Genomic DNA, 14,380 nt, shown 5'->3' on the forward strand with positions numbered 1-14,380 from the left:
GGGGGGTAACTGTTGCTGTCCCCACACACAGGTGAGCGAACCAAGCCCCACACATCCTTGCTCAGTGTCCCACAACTAGTGATGGCAGGGTCTAGATTTACACCTCGTCTTCGGACTCCCCAATCCGAACCCTACGCTCTACGTCCTCTTGACCATCAAGGCCTTGGAGAAAAACAATTCTGCCGAGAGAACTGGTTGTTCGTCACGTAAGCTGGGGTGCTGTGGAGCAGAGCAGTGGGGCGTGGCGTCAGCCTGCCTAGATCCTGTCATCAACTCCTTGGTCTTGGCCGAGTAACTTTGCTTCTCTGGGCCTCTGTTTCCTTCTCTATAGGAAGGAGATCCTGATACCTACCTCATAGGGTTGTGGTGAAGACTAACATAGTGCATGTAAAGTGCAGAGGAAAAGGCTTCCTAAGGCATCCGTGGAAACTGTGAGCAAGGTGACGACGGTGGCATGCGGCCCACGTGCTGTCTCCCTGCCGCCCTCCCCCTCCCTCTGCCTCTCCCCATAATGAACAGAGGACCCTGGGCCATGTATGAGAACACCATACCATGGGACCTTTTATTAGAACAGAGACATGTTTCGTACAGGCTGAAGGCTGAGAACCCTGGGAAGGTTCGCTTAGCTGTGACCATCAGAAATCAAACAAGCCATGGCTGACGTGTCACTGGGTAGAGGACAGGGTCCCCAGATGCAGGAGGATACACCCTTCTGGTGTGGCTGTTCCGGGCAGAGGCTGGCTGCAAAGGCTGAACTGGGCTGGTGGTGGGTCCCCTGGTTTGGGGTTTTCCAGATGGGAGTTCCAGCCCCCGATATGGAGAAATGGTCTTGGGGAGCACCAAGACCCCCAGGCTGATGTGGTAGGTTCTGCTAGGTCCTTGGCCATGACTGCTTGAGAAAACGGGACTGGGAGAGAAAAGGTACAGCACGAGCAGAGAAGTCCTCACAGCATAGCCCCAGCAAGAAACAGCTCCCAAGACAGTGTGGGGCAGGTTGTCAGACAGATCTGAGCTCAAGGGAGATTGGGCACGTCAGTCCCGCCTTCCAGGGCCTCAGTTTTCTCATCTGAGAAATGGCTATGTGACCTATGTCACTGCTTTGTTTGAACAATTGTGTAAAATACGGCCTGACACAATAAACAGTGGTGACACCCAGAGCACGGCAAAGCCATTCTGGTCTTTTCTTTGATGACTCTGGGTGGCTGGATTTGGAGAGAAGTTCAAGCTGAATATAGAGGGCTTTACCCCAGGCCACAGAGTTATCAAGGTGGTAGCACCTGGAGGGCCCCCTTATCTGACTGTAGGACTCAGCTGCTGTGACCTCACCCTGCAAATGAAGTCCATGCCATTTTTCATTTCCTTCCTTAGGAGACACTCTTTAATCTACAGGCAGGAGAGGACACATAGGACTATTTGTCTTGACAGTTGGAGCTCACTGGCCTTAGAGTTAGAACCTGCTCCCTCCACCCTGCCAAGAACACTTAGGCCAAACCCCATTCTACAGATGATAAAACTGAGGCCTGAGACCCCCTCCATTTCATCCAGACACACACACACACAGGCAAGAGACCCATAAAGGAATGCTGTTCCATTCTCTTTGACTCAGCTCATTAGAAGATGAGGCATAGCTTTTCTTGGCTAGAGAAAAAGGATTAAAATCTTCTTTCTCTCTCTCTCTTTTTTTTCCAAGAAGTTGTGACTTTTTAATAGAAGTTGGTTCGTGCACAGGCATTTTATTCCTCAATTAATTTCCATCTAAATGAGGTTTTCCCGGAGATAACCAGTGTTTTACTTCCATTTGAGCTTAATTTGTATGACTGAAGCCTCCGTTTCTGCCAATTCCAATTTGCTCGGTGATTCTAGCTCTCATTACCTGGGAGATGACGCCCCCGCTGCACACAGCTCTACCAGAGGCTGGGAGATGGGCCGATTTCCAACAGCAATTCAGGGGAAGTTCCTCTCCGCTCCCAATATCACCCAATAAATAGGAAATAAATTATTAAATAAGTAAGCCATGATCTGATGAGGGGGTCCCCATCATGGTATTTACAATGCAAAACAACCACCACTAAAAAAAAAACACAAAACCAAAATACAAAAATCAATAGCCATAGACAGGGGGAGAAGACAGCTTGCAGTCTCATTGGCTCAATGGTACAGAAGTGAGAAGGAAGAGGTGTCCAGAAAGCATTGCTTGATAACATTATAGCTAGCATAGTTCCTCAGCTGGACTCAGTTGGACAACACAGGAGGGGGCGTGTTTTGAGGAATTCTGTGGCGTTTTCTTTTTTTTTTTTTTTTGGTTGTTTTGTTTTATGAGACAAAATTTTATATTCAGCTGGAGAGGAAAGCAAGGCAAGATATTCATGGAAAAGAATACAGTGAAAGAAAAGATGGAAGTGAGACTTGAGAAGAAAAAAAAAGTACATTCAAATCTTTGGGAGCACCCCGAATTGTGGCTACTTCAAGCAAAGCCTTTTGGGAAGATGGGTCTGAGTAAATAGAAGTGATGGGGGTTCTCTAAGACTGAGACCCTTGTGTCTGTCAAACATCTTAATTTTGTTTTGCTTCTGAAAGACTGACTTTCCTTCAAAGAAAGGGAAGAAGTAGCGATAGGAATGCAGTCAAACCTGGAAGAGCTAGAATGTTCCTGGATGGAGGCTTTGAATTAGTTAGCTTTTCTTAATTAACTAGAGGGAATTCACATACTGCTTTCAGGGGTTAACTCTCATGAGTACTGCCTACAAATGTTTAAGGACGTTTTCCTTTTTGCTCTACATCTCAGTGAATTCACTCTGCCTTGGAAAAACTACCCAGGCCGCAAGTGAACCTTTTGGATTGTATCTCCAAAACTCCTCCACTTCTCAAAGGTGGGATCTTTGGCCCAGAGAAAGGGAGCAATTTGCCCAGGTTCACTCATCCAGTGAATAGCCACAGCCGGAAGGTCAAAGGGCTGCGTGCAGCCACATCCCCCATTTTCCATATTGTATCTTAAACTTAACCCCCCCATGAGCAGGGGTCAGGTGGTCTGCTTCATTCCCTGGAAGCAAAAGGTACTGAGGGTGAAGTAGGCAAAGAAATAGCGATGCCAGGGGTTAAGGGTTCTGGTTAAGCGAGGTTGCCAGTGCCCTAACAAGAGTTTTTGTTCTGGAGGGAAAAATAAATTAAAAAAGGAAATCAGAGACGCACACCAAGTGAGAGGGAGGGGTAAGGGTTTCCCCCCAGGAGGCATTTATGCAGGCTTCCTGCAAAGTTTCCCCAGGCCGGGGGACTGATTCCCCCTGCTTGGGTTTGGGCGGGGTAAAGTCACATTGCCAGGGAAATAACATCTCACCAAACCTAAAGCTGGACCAGGCAAGCTGGCCATTTCAAGGCAGTGAATAGTGACTTTGGAAAGAGCAGGTGTCGTCTCCAACCAGCAGCTGGAAGGCACTGCGAGTTGGTCAGAGGCAGGACTGATAAAGGCCTCTGTCTGCGTCCTGGTTCCCAGGATGGGTTCCAAAATGACCTTCTTGCTGGGAATCTCTAGCTGCAACTTTTACCGTCTTCCCCCTAATTTCTGAAATACCTTGTTTTTTTCTCCTGATAGGACAAGAGATCACAGAAAAAGACTTTTGTTTTGGGTTTGTGTGTCTCTCTCAGGATGGCTGCTACCTCGTCACAAGGCAGCGTGTGTCCACTGCACAAGGAATAAAGCAGCATCTCGGGGGATGGGGAGAAATTAGCTACAGGCGTCAGAAGCTGGAGTAATTTACATGAAACCATGTAGGTATTCTCAGAAAAGCAAGTGAGTGATCCTGCCCACTAATGTATGCCCTGGAGTAAGAGTGAAATCAAGATGTGCATCTTCTCTTCCCTCTGTCACCTTAATTCTTGCCTTACTCTCATCATGTGAGCATCTCATGAACTCCAAGTGCGATCCCACCTGTTGAACCAGGTGTCATTTTTCAAGCACCACGGCCGCCGGAGCACAAGGCAGCTACTTCAATAAGTACTAATGGACGCTTCACCAGTCTCCCAACATCAGTCTCCCAAATGTGCGACAGCACATTTGTCTCCCACTGGGTGATTTGGACTCTGCAGCTTTTGCCTCATCAGCTTGCTTCAGACTCCACCCCCGACGTAAGCTGTGACTTGACTGTGTCAATTCAGTACTGAGCTCATCAGCTTCTCGGCTGTTTTCATTTTCCCCGATACCTCCGTGAGGCAGCGGGTGAGCAGGGGGCTGAGGCAGAGGCCTGCACCTCACGGTGGGCAGAGAAATGAACCTTGGGGCCGAAGTGCTTCTGGGCCACTTCCAGGATGTCCCGGGCTGAGTAGAGCTTAGTGGGTCTTGCCTTCAGGGCCAAGGCCACATCCCCTCCCACATCTGGCCTCTCAAACCCCATCCATAGAGACACCAGGGGAAAAAAGGAGAGAAGCACAAAAATAATGAGAAGTCCCCTCTCCTCCCCAAACACACAAACACACACAACGTCTCCAAATAAATACATAAATAAATAAATACATAAATAAATAAATAGTTGAATACTGCTAATGGTAACTGAGAGATCATATAAATAAATAAATAAATAAACACAAATAAATAAAATAAATAAAAGGTTTGCTAGCAGACCCAGGCAAAATGGTCCCCTAGAGTTGCTTGAACGAAGGCATCTGAGAGGCTCTTCGGCCTCTCACTGCTGTCCTGCTAAAGAGGTTCCATGGCTCCGGGAAGCCTCTGTTTCCATGAGGGGAGACTGGAGTCCATTCGGGGTGCCTGGGCGGGGGAGAGGGATATTTACAGTTGCTGTACATGCCCTCCCAGGGCACCTGCGCCTGTCCCCGGCACCTGCCATCCAGCCTTCTCTGGTGACAGCGTTGGCATCCAAAAGTCTTGGTGGGCAGGGCCCAGGTCTGCGCCAGACGGCATCATGGGAAGGTCTGGTCCTCCACTGTGGCAGGGGCCGCCTTGCTCCACTCTTCTGGTGGAGAAAGGACTTTTGGGTGGTTTCAGGGTAGTTTCTGGCCTAACAGACTGATAATGATGGGAAAGATTGGGGAGCGGAGGGTCACTGCTTCTAAGAAAAAGGAGTTTTTCCAAATGTTTTCCCTGGGGTGTGAGGGATAACAAACGTTTGGTCCCTGTTTCTCCAAAGCCCCAGTATCCAGAGCTGGCAACTGTCCCCACCTCACCGCCTTCCATGCCCTGTCCTGCTGCTGTTGCCACCACAAACTTGAAACTCACCCACAAGGTTCTGGAAAGCCAGTCAGCTGGTGAGGGGGATGCCCAAGAGTTTATTTTAGGGACCTTCTCCCTCACTCCCCTGTTCTCAGCGCCATCTGTGGATGAAGCAGCTGCTGGTATTTGTGTGTTAACAGATCAACTTACCCTCACGGCTCAACCCTTGCCAGGGGGAAGGTGGGGTGAGGGCAGAAAGGAAGGTGGGGCTTCCTTAGGCTGACAAGAAACCTTGGGAGTCCAGGCCACCGAGCATCCGAGACTCCCAGACTCTCTGGATTTGGGTCTTTCTCCTAAAACCTGAGCTACTGTGCCCCATCTTGGGAAAATTCCTGAGAGGCAAAGGGGGTGGCTTAGGCTGAGGGTGGGTCGGTGCTCGGCTACAATGGGTAGGATCCAGGGTGTGGCAGTCTGGGCAGTGGGGAGGGGGCAGATAGGCGCCAACCGGAGGGTAAGGCCAGACTGACTGGCGCTGGGGACTGGCAGCTGGCCACGGCACTGGGAATGTTCAGCAGATGGTCCTGTGGAATTAAGTTGATGCCAGCTAGTGAGGCTGAGGCAAACTTGGGAAGTGGGGCTGTAGACCAAGCTGTCCCGACTGTCCACTGTGTCCTTTCTCAGCGAGGTTGTAAGGTCCCCGTGAACAGCCAAGAGGCATTTGGTGTGTGCCACGTGATGACCTCTCCATTGCTAGAATCTACTGGGCTCCTTTTCCTGACCACGCTGAGATACTTGGGAGCAGCGGACTGACCTCTTCCTTTTTGTTTCTACATTCATGATCAGAAGACCCAACTACCAACTGAAACATCCGTGTCCCCTACTCATATACGTCCCCTCTTCTTGGACTTGAAGAGCCTGCTAGCCTTTGCTCTGGCCTGTCTGGGGAGGTGAAAGGCCTGACCTCCTCTCCTGGAACTGAATTGCCATTGGTCTCCTCTCACTACCTCCCCATCCCCATGGGGGGGGGGCGTCCATAAACGTGCAGCCATGAGCTTGAATGAGGGGAGAATGAGGGCAGGTGTGATGAATTACCACTGGCTTTCCATAGCATCTTGTGAGCAGTGGGTTAGCGGACCCGACTACACTTTCCTGGCCAGGCCCAAACTTTGGAGTCATGGACCCATTGCTTCTTACAAAACTTTGAGGTTTTTTGTGCCAACAGAGGGTGGTTCTCTCCATATGCCCCGGTCTGAGTTGAGCCCCAAGGTGGTGCTGGTGGAGGCTCCTACCTAGCAACTTGACGTAGAGGCCAAAGCCCCTGTACCCTCTTTTCCTCCTCCCCAGGAGAGCACGAAGGACAGGTCCAGGAGCCCTCAATGTCTGTCACCAAGGAGAAGGCAGGGTGGGCAGGAAGTGGAGGAGGCTGGCAGAGTTAAAGGGCCCCTCCCCCCCAGGCAGCTGGCTCAAGGGAGGGCCCTTGCTTAGCGCCTCGTGCTGGAGTAGCTGTCTGCTGAGCTGTAGCTTCGGCTCCGACTCCGGCTCCGGGAGCCCAGGCTGGGGCTGCGGGAGCTGGAGCTGCTGCTACTGCGGGTCCTGCTCCGGCTCCGGCTGCTGCGGCTGCGGCTCCGGCTGCGACTCCGGCTGCGGGAGTAGCTGCGGCTGGCGGAGCGGCTGCTGCTGCTGCTGTACCAAGAGGAGGTGCTGCTGAGGCCGCTGGACGAAGAGGGGCTGGGTCGGTAGTAGGGGATGGGGCGTTTCCGGGCGCTGCAGAGACCGGAAGGAGCATGCGTGAGGGCCAGACTCCTCCCAGCCTGGAGTCTGGGAGCGTCAGCTGTGTCCCAAGGGAAAGCAGTGTCCTTCCATTCCCCAGTCCCTTAGGAAAAAATTCTTCCCTTGCAGTTCTGAGAACATCAAGACGGTCTCAGCCTAGTGCTGACAAGTCTCAGAAAGCGATAATTTCACTTTTTAACGCAGCAAGCCTGGGGTTCAGAGGCTCCAGCTGGCAACAAATTCTACATCTAAACTTTCATGTAGTTTGGTTTTGTTATTTTTTTACTTTTACTAGAACCTTCTATTTATGGCAAGGGAGGCTGATTTTCCATTTACTGTAGTGTATCAAATTTCCTTTTGAAATAAATGTATTTCATTTATTTCATTTGTGCCAAAAAGGGGCAAATCTATTTAAAGAAAAGTAAACACTCGTACACGTAATACGCAGATGGGGCAAAAGCAGTGGGTGACTGAAGTTTGGGAAACACTGAATGGGTTCATCAAGATGGACTGTTTGGGGTCCACCAAGGAAACCAGAGAGCCTTTTGGACACGCCCCTCTCTTTATCTCAGCCCTTCCCCAAGTAGGCCTCAATGACGCGGTGGGTGTAGGAGTTCCTTCCTGTGTGCCAGGGAGAAGGTGACACCATTACCCCATCTTATTGTTTGGGGTACAAGTTCTTTATCCTCCTCCAGGCCATCTCCAAGGAGGAGGCACTGGGCAGCCAGGACAACCACCCCCTCCTTCCTGTGGGTCTCTGGGCCTAGTGGCTGACCCTTGGAGGGTCAGGTGGAAAAGCCCAACCGATTGTCAAAGACAATTTTAGAGCAGCACTCAGCCATTCTCCCAGCTTTCAAGGCCTGAGAAATCTGTGTCCACTCAGACCTCATGTTTCTCTTCTAACACCTGACCAGTTACAGGAAACCTTGTCACCTAGTCTGACCATTCAGTCCTAAACAATGGCACCTGGTTCCAGCGTTCTGCACTTCTGTTTACAAAGTACATTCACATCTCTTCGTTTCCTTTCATTTTAGCCTCATACTCCTGGGGGTTATTTCCTCCAATATTTTGAAACCTCCAAATGAGGTTTTGGAGGTGAAGAGATTTTTCCTGTGCCTGGAAAGTGACACAACCAGGATTCCACTCCAAATCCAGCGCTCTCTCCTTTACCCACCTCCTCGTCCCTGTGGCACTTAAACAATCCTGTTTGCCCTCTGCACACTTGGTTCAGGGTTTAATTCCGGATGGTTCTAAGCCTGGAATATGAGCATGGAGGGCTAAAGGGGAAGGTCTGTCCACTGCCCGGCTCCACCCCAGACAAAAGCTCTGTCCAATGGCTTTGGCCCCCATTCCCCGCCGGACCGCACTCTCTTCCCCAGCCTGGCCTCCCGGGCCCCAGCTCCGGATCCAAACTCTGGCCACACCCCCTCAGCCACACACTATTCCTCCGACTGGCCCCATCCCTTTCCCCTGGCCTCCCCACTAGCCCCTCCCCACCCTGCCCTAGGCCCCGCCTCCACTGCCCCGCCCCTTGCAGGCCCCGCAGGGTGGTCTGGCGTCCTGAGTTGGCCCCGAGGTGTTTCAATGAAAACATAATTTCAGTGGTTGCGAGTGGGGGGAAATCCAACCCCAGGAGGCATGGACGGAGCCTGAGGCCCGAACGCGTGGGAAGGGAGAGGGAGTGAGGGTGACGCTGGGCACCGCGCGTCCTCCCGGCCTCACCTGGTTATCCTCCTCGCCTCCAGGTGGCTCGGGGAGTCTCTCCGGCGCTTCCGCATGGGCGAGTAGGACCGACGTCTCCGACGCGCTCGCTCGCGCTCCCGCTGCTGCGAGTCCTCAGTGTACTTGGGGTCCCGCTCCCTGAAGGGGTGCGGGGGTTACCGGGGAGCTGGGGTTGGCCTGGCTTTTCTGTGCGAGCGTGTGGGAGAGGGGCACTCACTTCCTCCCCTTGCCCACGGCCTCTACCCCACTGGGCAGGAGGGGAGATGACGAGGCTGTGGAGATGAGTGCTTGGGGGAGCACCGTGGGGATGGGGCCAGGCGTGTGCAGGGGTGTCGGCCTTTGAGGGTGGGCATTACAGGGGTGCAGGGGTGATGTGATCGTTACGCGGGCCCTGGTGTGTAACAATACAGGGCTCTGAATATAGGGATGAGGGGAGTATGGGGTGTGTGAGGTGGGGATATGAATGCTAGGGTGTGGCCGTAGGAGCGTTTGGGGTGGGGGTACGTTAGGACACCAGGATGTATTTGAGGCCTCGTTGCCGCTCCAGCTAAAACAAAGGGAACTACAAGAATGTTGAACAATCATCCCGTTCCTACTACTCCGGCAGGGCTTGACCTGAGGGGATTAGGGGAGGGGCTTAGGGAGGCTCGGCTGAGGTGAGTCAGGGGGACCCGACCACAGCGGCAGATCAGGGCGGAGCGGAGGCCGGGGAGGCGGGGCGGAGGCCGGAGAGGCGGGGCCTAGTCCGTAGGGGCGGGACCCGTACCTGCTGGGGCTGTAGCGCGAGTAGCTGGGGCTGCGGCGGGACCGAGAGCTTCTGCTTGGCGGGCTCCTCTTGCCAGACTTAGAGGAGTAGCTGGGAGAGCGCGAGTAGGACCTGGAGGAGAGGAAATCGCCCTTGAGGAGCCTGCTGAGCGCTGCCAGGGGTGTCCCGGATGTCTAGCGTTTTATTCAGCTGGTCTCCAGGGTTTCTTCTTTGTGTCAGAAGGACCAGGCCCACACTGGAGAGTGAAATCCCCTCCCTTTCAGGTGTTTAATAATGATATCAACAACTTACTCCTTTCAGTTCTTACTATCCTGGCCACGTATTAGCTGTGTGACCTTGGGCAGGTGATTGCACTTCTCTGGGCCTCTATAAAATGGGGGTAATAATAGCAAGTACCCCATAGAACTGTAAACTAAATGAGTAAATTAGGGTAACTCACTTGGCATATTGGCACTTACTTAGCCAGCACACAGGAAATGTGAGCTATGACGTATCTGTATTATCACATTACATATTTTACTCTGTGCCAGACATTGAGCTAATGCTTTGTGTGCGTTATCTCATTTAACCCTCAGCACATCCTAGGGTTAGGGACTATTATCAGTCCTGTTGTATAGATGGGGAAACAGAGGCACAGGCAGGTGATGTAATTTGCTCAAGGTCACTCACCTGGTAAGGGATTTGAACCCAGGTCTGTTTGGCTACAAAGTGCTCTTGACTTCTGCTAGACTCTATTGTTGTGCATCCGAATTACTAAACCCCTATCCTACTTCCAGTCCTCCCCCCACTCTGCTAATGCCTCCCGCTTCTAGAGAACTACTGCCTTTGTTTCTCGACCAGTTTCCCAGGGACACCTGCCCTTCTTTCTCATCTCCCTCAAGTCAGGCTTTCAAATAACGTTTATTTCGTATATGCTGATGATGACCTACTAGTGGTGCCTGCCAATGAGAGGGATTGTATGGCTGTGTTTGTGTTCAGTGGGAAAGAGTGCTGCGATGGACTAGTGATATCAGCAGTGGTCACAGGAATGGGTAGTGACCCAATGGGTAGTGACTCTCATTTTCTGCCTTTGCCAGCTTTCTTTCACAGAAACACCAATGGTTTCTTATCTATTCTTTCCGATTTGAAAAGAAGGCTTGCTATGTATGTCTTGCCTTCACCTAGATGTTCTTTAGTCCCTTCCTGCTGTCTTAGGCAATCAGAATAACCATGACCTTTAAATACTGCTCTGGGATTCTGTTCTGACATGCTGCCCAGGGTGATGGAAGAAGTGTGGGTAAGGAATAGCTCCTCCAGTCTCTGTGCCCTGGGACAGTGTCTGACTAGGGCCCCTGGAACATTTGCTGTTGCCCACTTGCTTTTTGGCTATGCATTGAGAGACGTTATAAGAAAGAGTCAAGATGAAACATGCTTCTGGACACTCTGAAAGGATGACAGGCATTTCTAGCCACTATTCCACATAATGTCCTTTTCCTGTGGAGCCATATGGGTCATTTTTCATAAACTTACAAATCAGAAATAACTGATATGCTGAGCAACTCATTCAATTATTTTTTGTTAATAAGATCACAATTAATGGAGCAATTTCCCTTTTTGCTTTTTCTGCCAGGGAGCTCAGAGTCACATTTGCAGCCCACCTCCATAAGCAACTATACAAAATGGACATGCCTTTGGGACTTCACCTTTCTCGTGACTTAAATTTCCTTTTAGTTCTGATTTGTTCTTCTTTTATGTCACTCTATCGTGTTGAACATTCCTATCAGCTGCCTTGTCTCCTTTTTTTTGAATGAACTGGTTTTGAAGTAACCAACTAAGTAAGCAACTATTTTTTAATGACATGATTGCAAAAGAGAAACAGTAGGACTGCTGTTGGGAATTTGTGTTTGTAGAGGGAAGCTGGACTCCAGGAAGCCATGAGTTAATTAGAATGGATGGAATCTTCCAATTCCTGAGGTCTTGTGTCTGTGCATTCTGCTACATTATTATTCCACATGAGAAAAATCAAGCAATTGCCAATTACTATTGTGACTGAGTGTTAGAATGCAAAAATAGGCACAATTCTTTTTCTTCTTCTTGTATCCTTGCCCCTTGAAATGTGACTTTCAATCTTCTCCCACTAAGAGGAGTACTCCTTGCATCTGGATTGGTCTTTGTAACTTGCTCTGGCTAATAGAATGGCAGAAGGGATGTCACGTCCATTCCAAGCCTTAAGCGGCCTTGCATACTACTCTGTCTCTTGCAACCCTGCCATCCCCATGTAAAGAAGCCCAGACAAGCCTGCTGGAGGAAGCAAGACCACTCGGAGTGCAGATGGGTCAGCTGTGGTCATCCAAACCAGCCAGCCCCCAGCTGATGAAAAACACATGCACAAGCCCAAGAGAGAACAGAAGAACCATCTAGCCGAGCCCGGCCCAAATTGCTGAGCCATCAAATCAGGAATTAAATAAATACTTGTTTAAGGATGCGAAGTTTGTGGTAATATTTTAAGCAGCAGAATCGAACTGACACCCATGAGCTCATCTTTATGCTAATAGCAACAATAATAACTAATATTTATTATGCTCCAAGGACTGCTCATTGTTACTGTTTTCATTTTGCTGATGAACCTGAGGCCCAGAGAGATAAACTGAGGACCAAGGCCACCAGCTAGGAAAGGGTAAATAGGCATTTAAATTCAAGTCTGTCCCACACGCAAGGTCAAAGGACATCTCTGGTTTACCTTAACAGCTTCCTAAGGAGGAAAGTGCTACAAAGCCAAGGTCAAAACCTCACTCACCTTTTCCCAGAGGAGGTGGATCGGCTCCGGGTGTACCTGGGGGAGGCCTTTGGGGAGCGGGAAGAGTGGCTGGAGGAGCGGGTGCTGGCATAGGAGGAGCTGCGGGAGCACCCTCTCATGGGAGAGCTCCGGGCTGTGGATGGGACCAAATCGGACTTCTTCACCTCGGCACATTCCAGACACGGTGACTGAAATCCTCTGGGCGGGGGAAGGGGAGAAAATCTGTTAGCACCGGTCAGTCTGATGGTCTGGGGGCGTCTGGAGGCTGATCCTCGCCTCCCTACCTTTGCCTAGGCTGCGGTGCTCTCCGAACCCTCTTTCCACCTTTCCCATCCTACCTCTGGGAAGACTTCCCCAGTCACAGGTTTAGGAGTAGAGGTAGAGTGGGACACATGCCACAGGGACACTTCAGAGTGGTTAGGTCATCGGGTAGGGGTGTGATGGTAAACAACATCAAGTCACATGCTGAAAGAGTTATTCCCTTTTGAGTCTTTTCCAGTCCTTTATATTCCCACTCTGCCCAGAGCTGTGCTGGGCTCCCGTTGGGGTCTCAGTCAGGACAGGTTCATTTGGATTGGGCCAAAGGTCAAGTTCAAATCATGTGAATGTGGTTTCAAGGCTCATCGTGACCCAGCCTCTGCTCACGCATCCAGGCTCAGCTCTTGGCACTTTTGTCGCTTGACTCCAGGCATAACAGACTACTCGCTCCTCCTGGAATATTCCCGTTCCTTCCCTGGTCTCCAGGCCTTAGAACAATCCCACTTCCTGGAACCCTCTTTCCTCCCCTCTTCACCTGACAACTCCTACTCATGGCTCGGGCTTTAGTTTGACGTCTCCTTTTCAGGGAAGCCTTCCCTGACACCCCCTAAGTCTGGTTGGGTGCCCCCAGCCCTTATACCTCCCCGATCCCTGTAAGACCTCACTTGGTCTCATAATTATCTCTCCCTCCTCCAGACACTGAGCAATTTGGGAACAGAACTCTCCAGAGGCTGTGTCCCAGCACCTAGGACAGAGACTGATATATATGTGTGTGTATATCTATCATCAATAAATAGTTGTGGAATAAACACTTTGAGCCTTTTAGTGGCCCGGGCACTTCATAAGCGTGACCTCATTTAGTCCTCCCAACAACCTCCTGAAGCTGCCACTATTATTATCCGCAGTTTACAGAGAAGACTCAGAAGGGTTAGTTATTTGTTCAAGGGCACTCAGGTTCCCAAACCTGGATCTGTCCAGCTCTGAAGCCCATACCTCTGCCATGTCGCCACCCCCCTACCTCACTGACAATGGGAGCTGAAGCCTCTCCCACTCAGCCTTCTGCTCAGAGCTGACATGACATAAATGCCATGGATTTAAAGATCATTTATATCTCAAAGTAAAAGGCTGGGTCTAAATTATTTAGTTTGGCTGTCCACGTAGATTAAGCTTTAGCTCCAGCTCTGGGGACAGATCTGTGTTTAAATACAGGTGTTGGCCCTCATGAACCGAGTTTCTCAACTATCTCAGCCTCAGTTTCCCCATCAGCTAAAAAGGGGTTATAATAGCACCTATTCCATAAAGGTTTTCTGAGGAGTTAAGGAAGATTATGGAAAGCACGCGGCATAGTACCTAGCATTTTGTTAGGGCTCCAGAATTATTAGCTGCCTTTATTATTGTTGTTGTTGTTATTCTCAGTTTTTCTTGCACCTTAGCGATATATCACTAGACACGTGTCCTCTCCTCCCATCTGGGAATGTCACTGCCTGTTCTCAGAGACACTGACATTTGCTGTGACCCAGCCCTGGCTCCCAGCCAAGCCTGGGTGTGAACTGAGACTAGGGATATCCTGAGGCAGACAAATCAGAGGCCAGGTCTATGTGTGGATGCCAAGCTGTTTGTCCAGGACTGAAGTGGCTATGTGTTGGGGACAAAGGGTGCTCTATCCTTAAAGAAGCAGTGAACTGCTTCAATGCCAAGGCTTTGGCTATCTTTCGGAAACCTTGGCCACTGTGAACAAAAGCAGGCCCCCACCCCCAGGAGAAGGAAGACCCCATTGTTGGCATGGCAGAGTGCACCAGCAAATCTTTTCCCAGCTCTCCTGCATCTACCTCGTTAATTACACGCTCCTGAGGGGAAGGACCACACCAGTTTTGCATCTCCAGCACCAAGCTCGTGTCTGGCGTACAGGAGGTGCCTGGTCACCAGC

At 50.6% G+C, this 14,380-nt stretch overlaps 1 protein-coding gene across 2 annotated transcripts in view; it reads right to left on the bottom strand.

The window, feature by feature from the left end:
- Nucleotides 1–537: 537 nt before the first annotated feature.
- Nucleotides 538–14,380, bottom strand: part of SRRM4 (serine/arginine repetitive matrix 4) — a 155,209-nt gene continuing 141,366 nt past the window's right edge. For both annotated transcript variants that reach the window (XM_019753969.2, XM_074321011.1), the window contains 4 exons: nt 12,196–12,393; nt 9,420–9,530; nt 8,654–8,791; nt 538–6,925 (listed from right to left, as the gene is read on the bottom strand). In XM_019753969.2, coding sequence (XP_019609528.2) covers nt 6,643–6,925; nt 8,654–8,791; nt 9,420–9,530; nt 12,196–12,393 — 730 coding nt within the window. In that variant the 3' untranslated portion in view covers nt 538–6,642. The remainder of the gene's footprint in view (nt 6,926–8,653; nt 8,792–9,419; nt 9,531–12,195; nt 12,394–14,380) is intronic.

Source organism: Rhinolophus sinicus, linkage group LG16 (assembly GCF_036562045.2).
Source record: "Rhinolophus sinicus isolate RSC01 linkage group LG16, ASM3656204v1, whole genome shotgun sequence".
NCBI classification, from domain to species: Eukaryota; Metazoa; Chordata; class Mammalia; order Chiroptera; family Rhinolophidae; genus Rhinolophus; species Rhinolophus sinicus.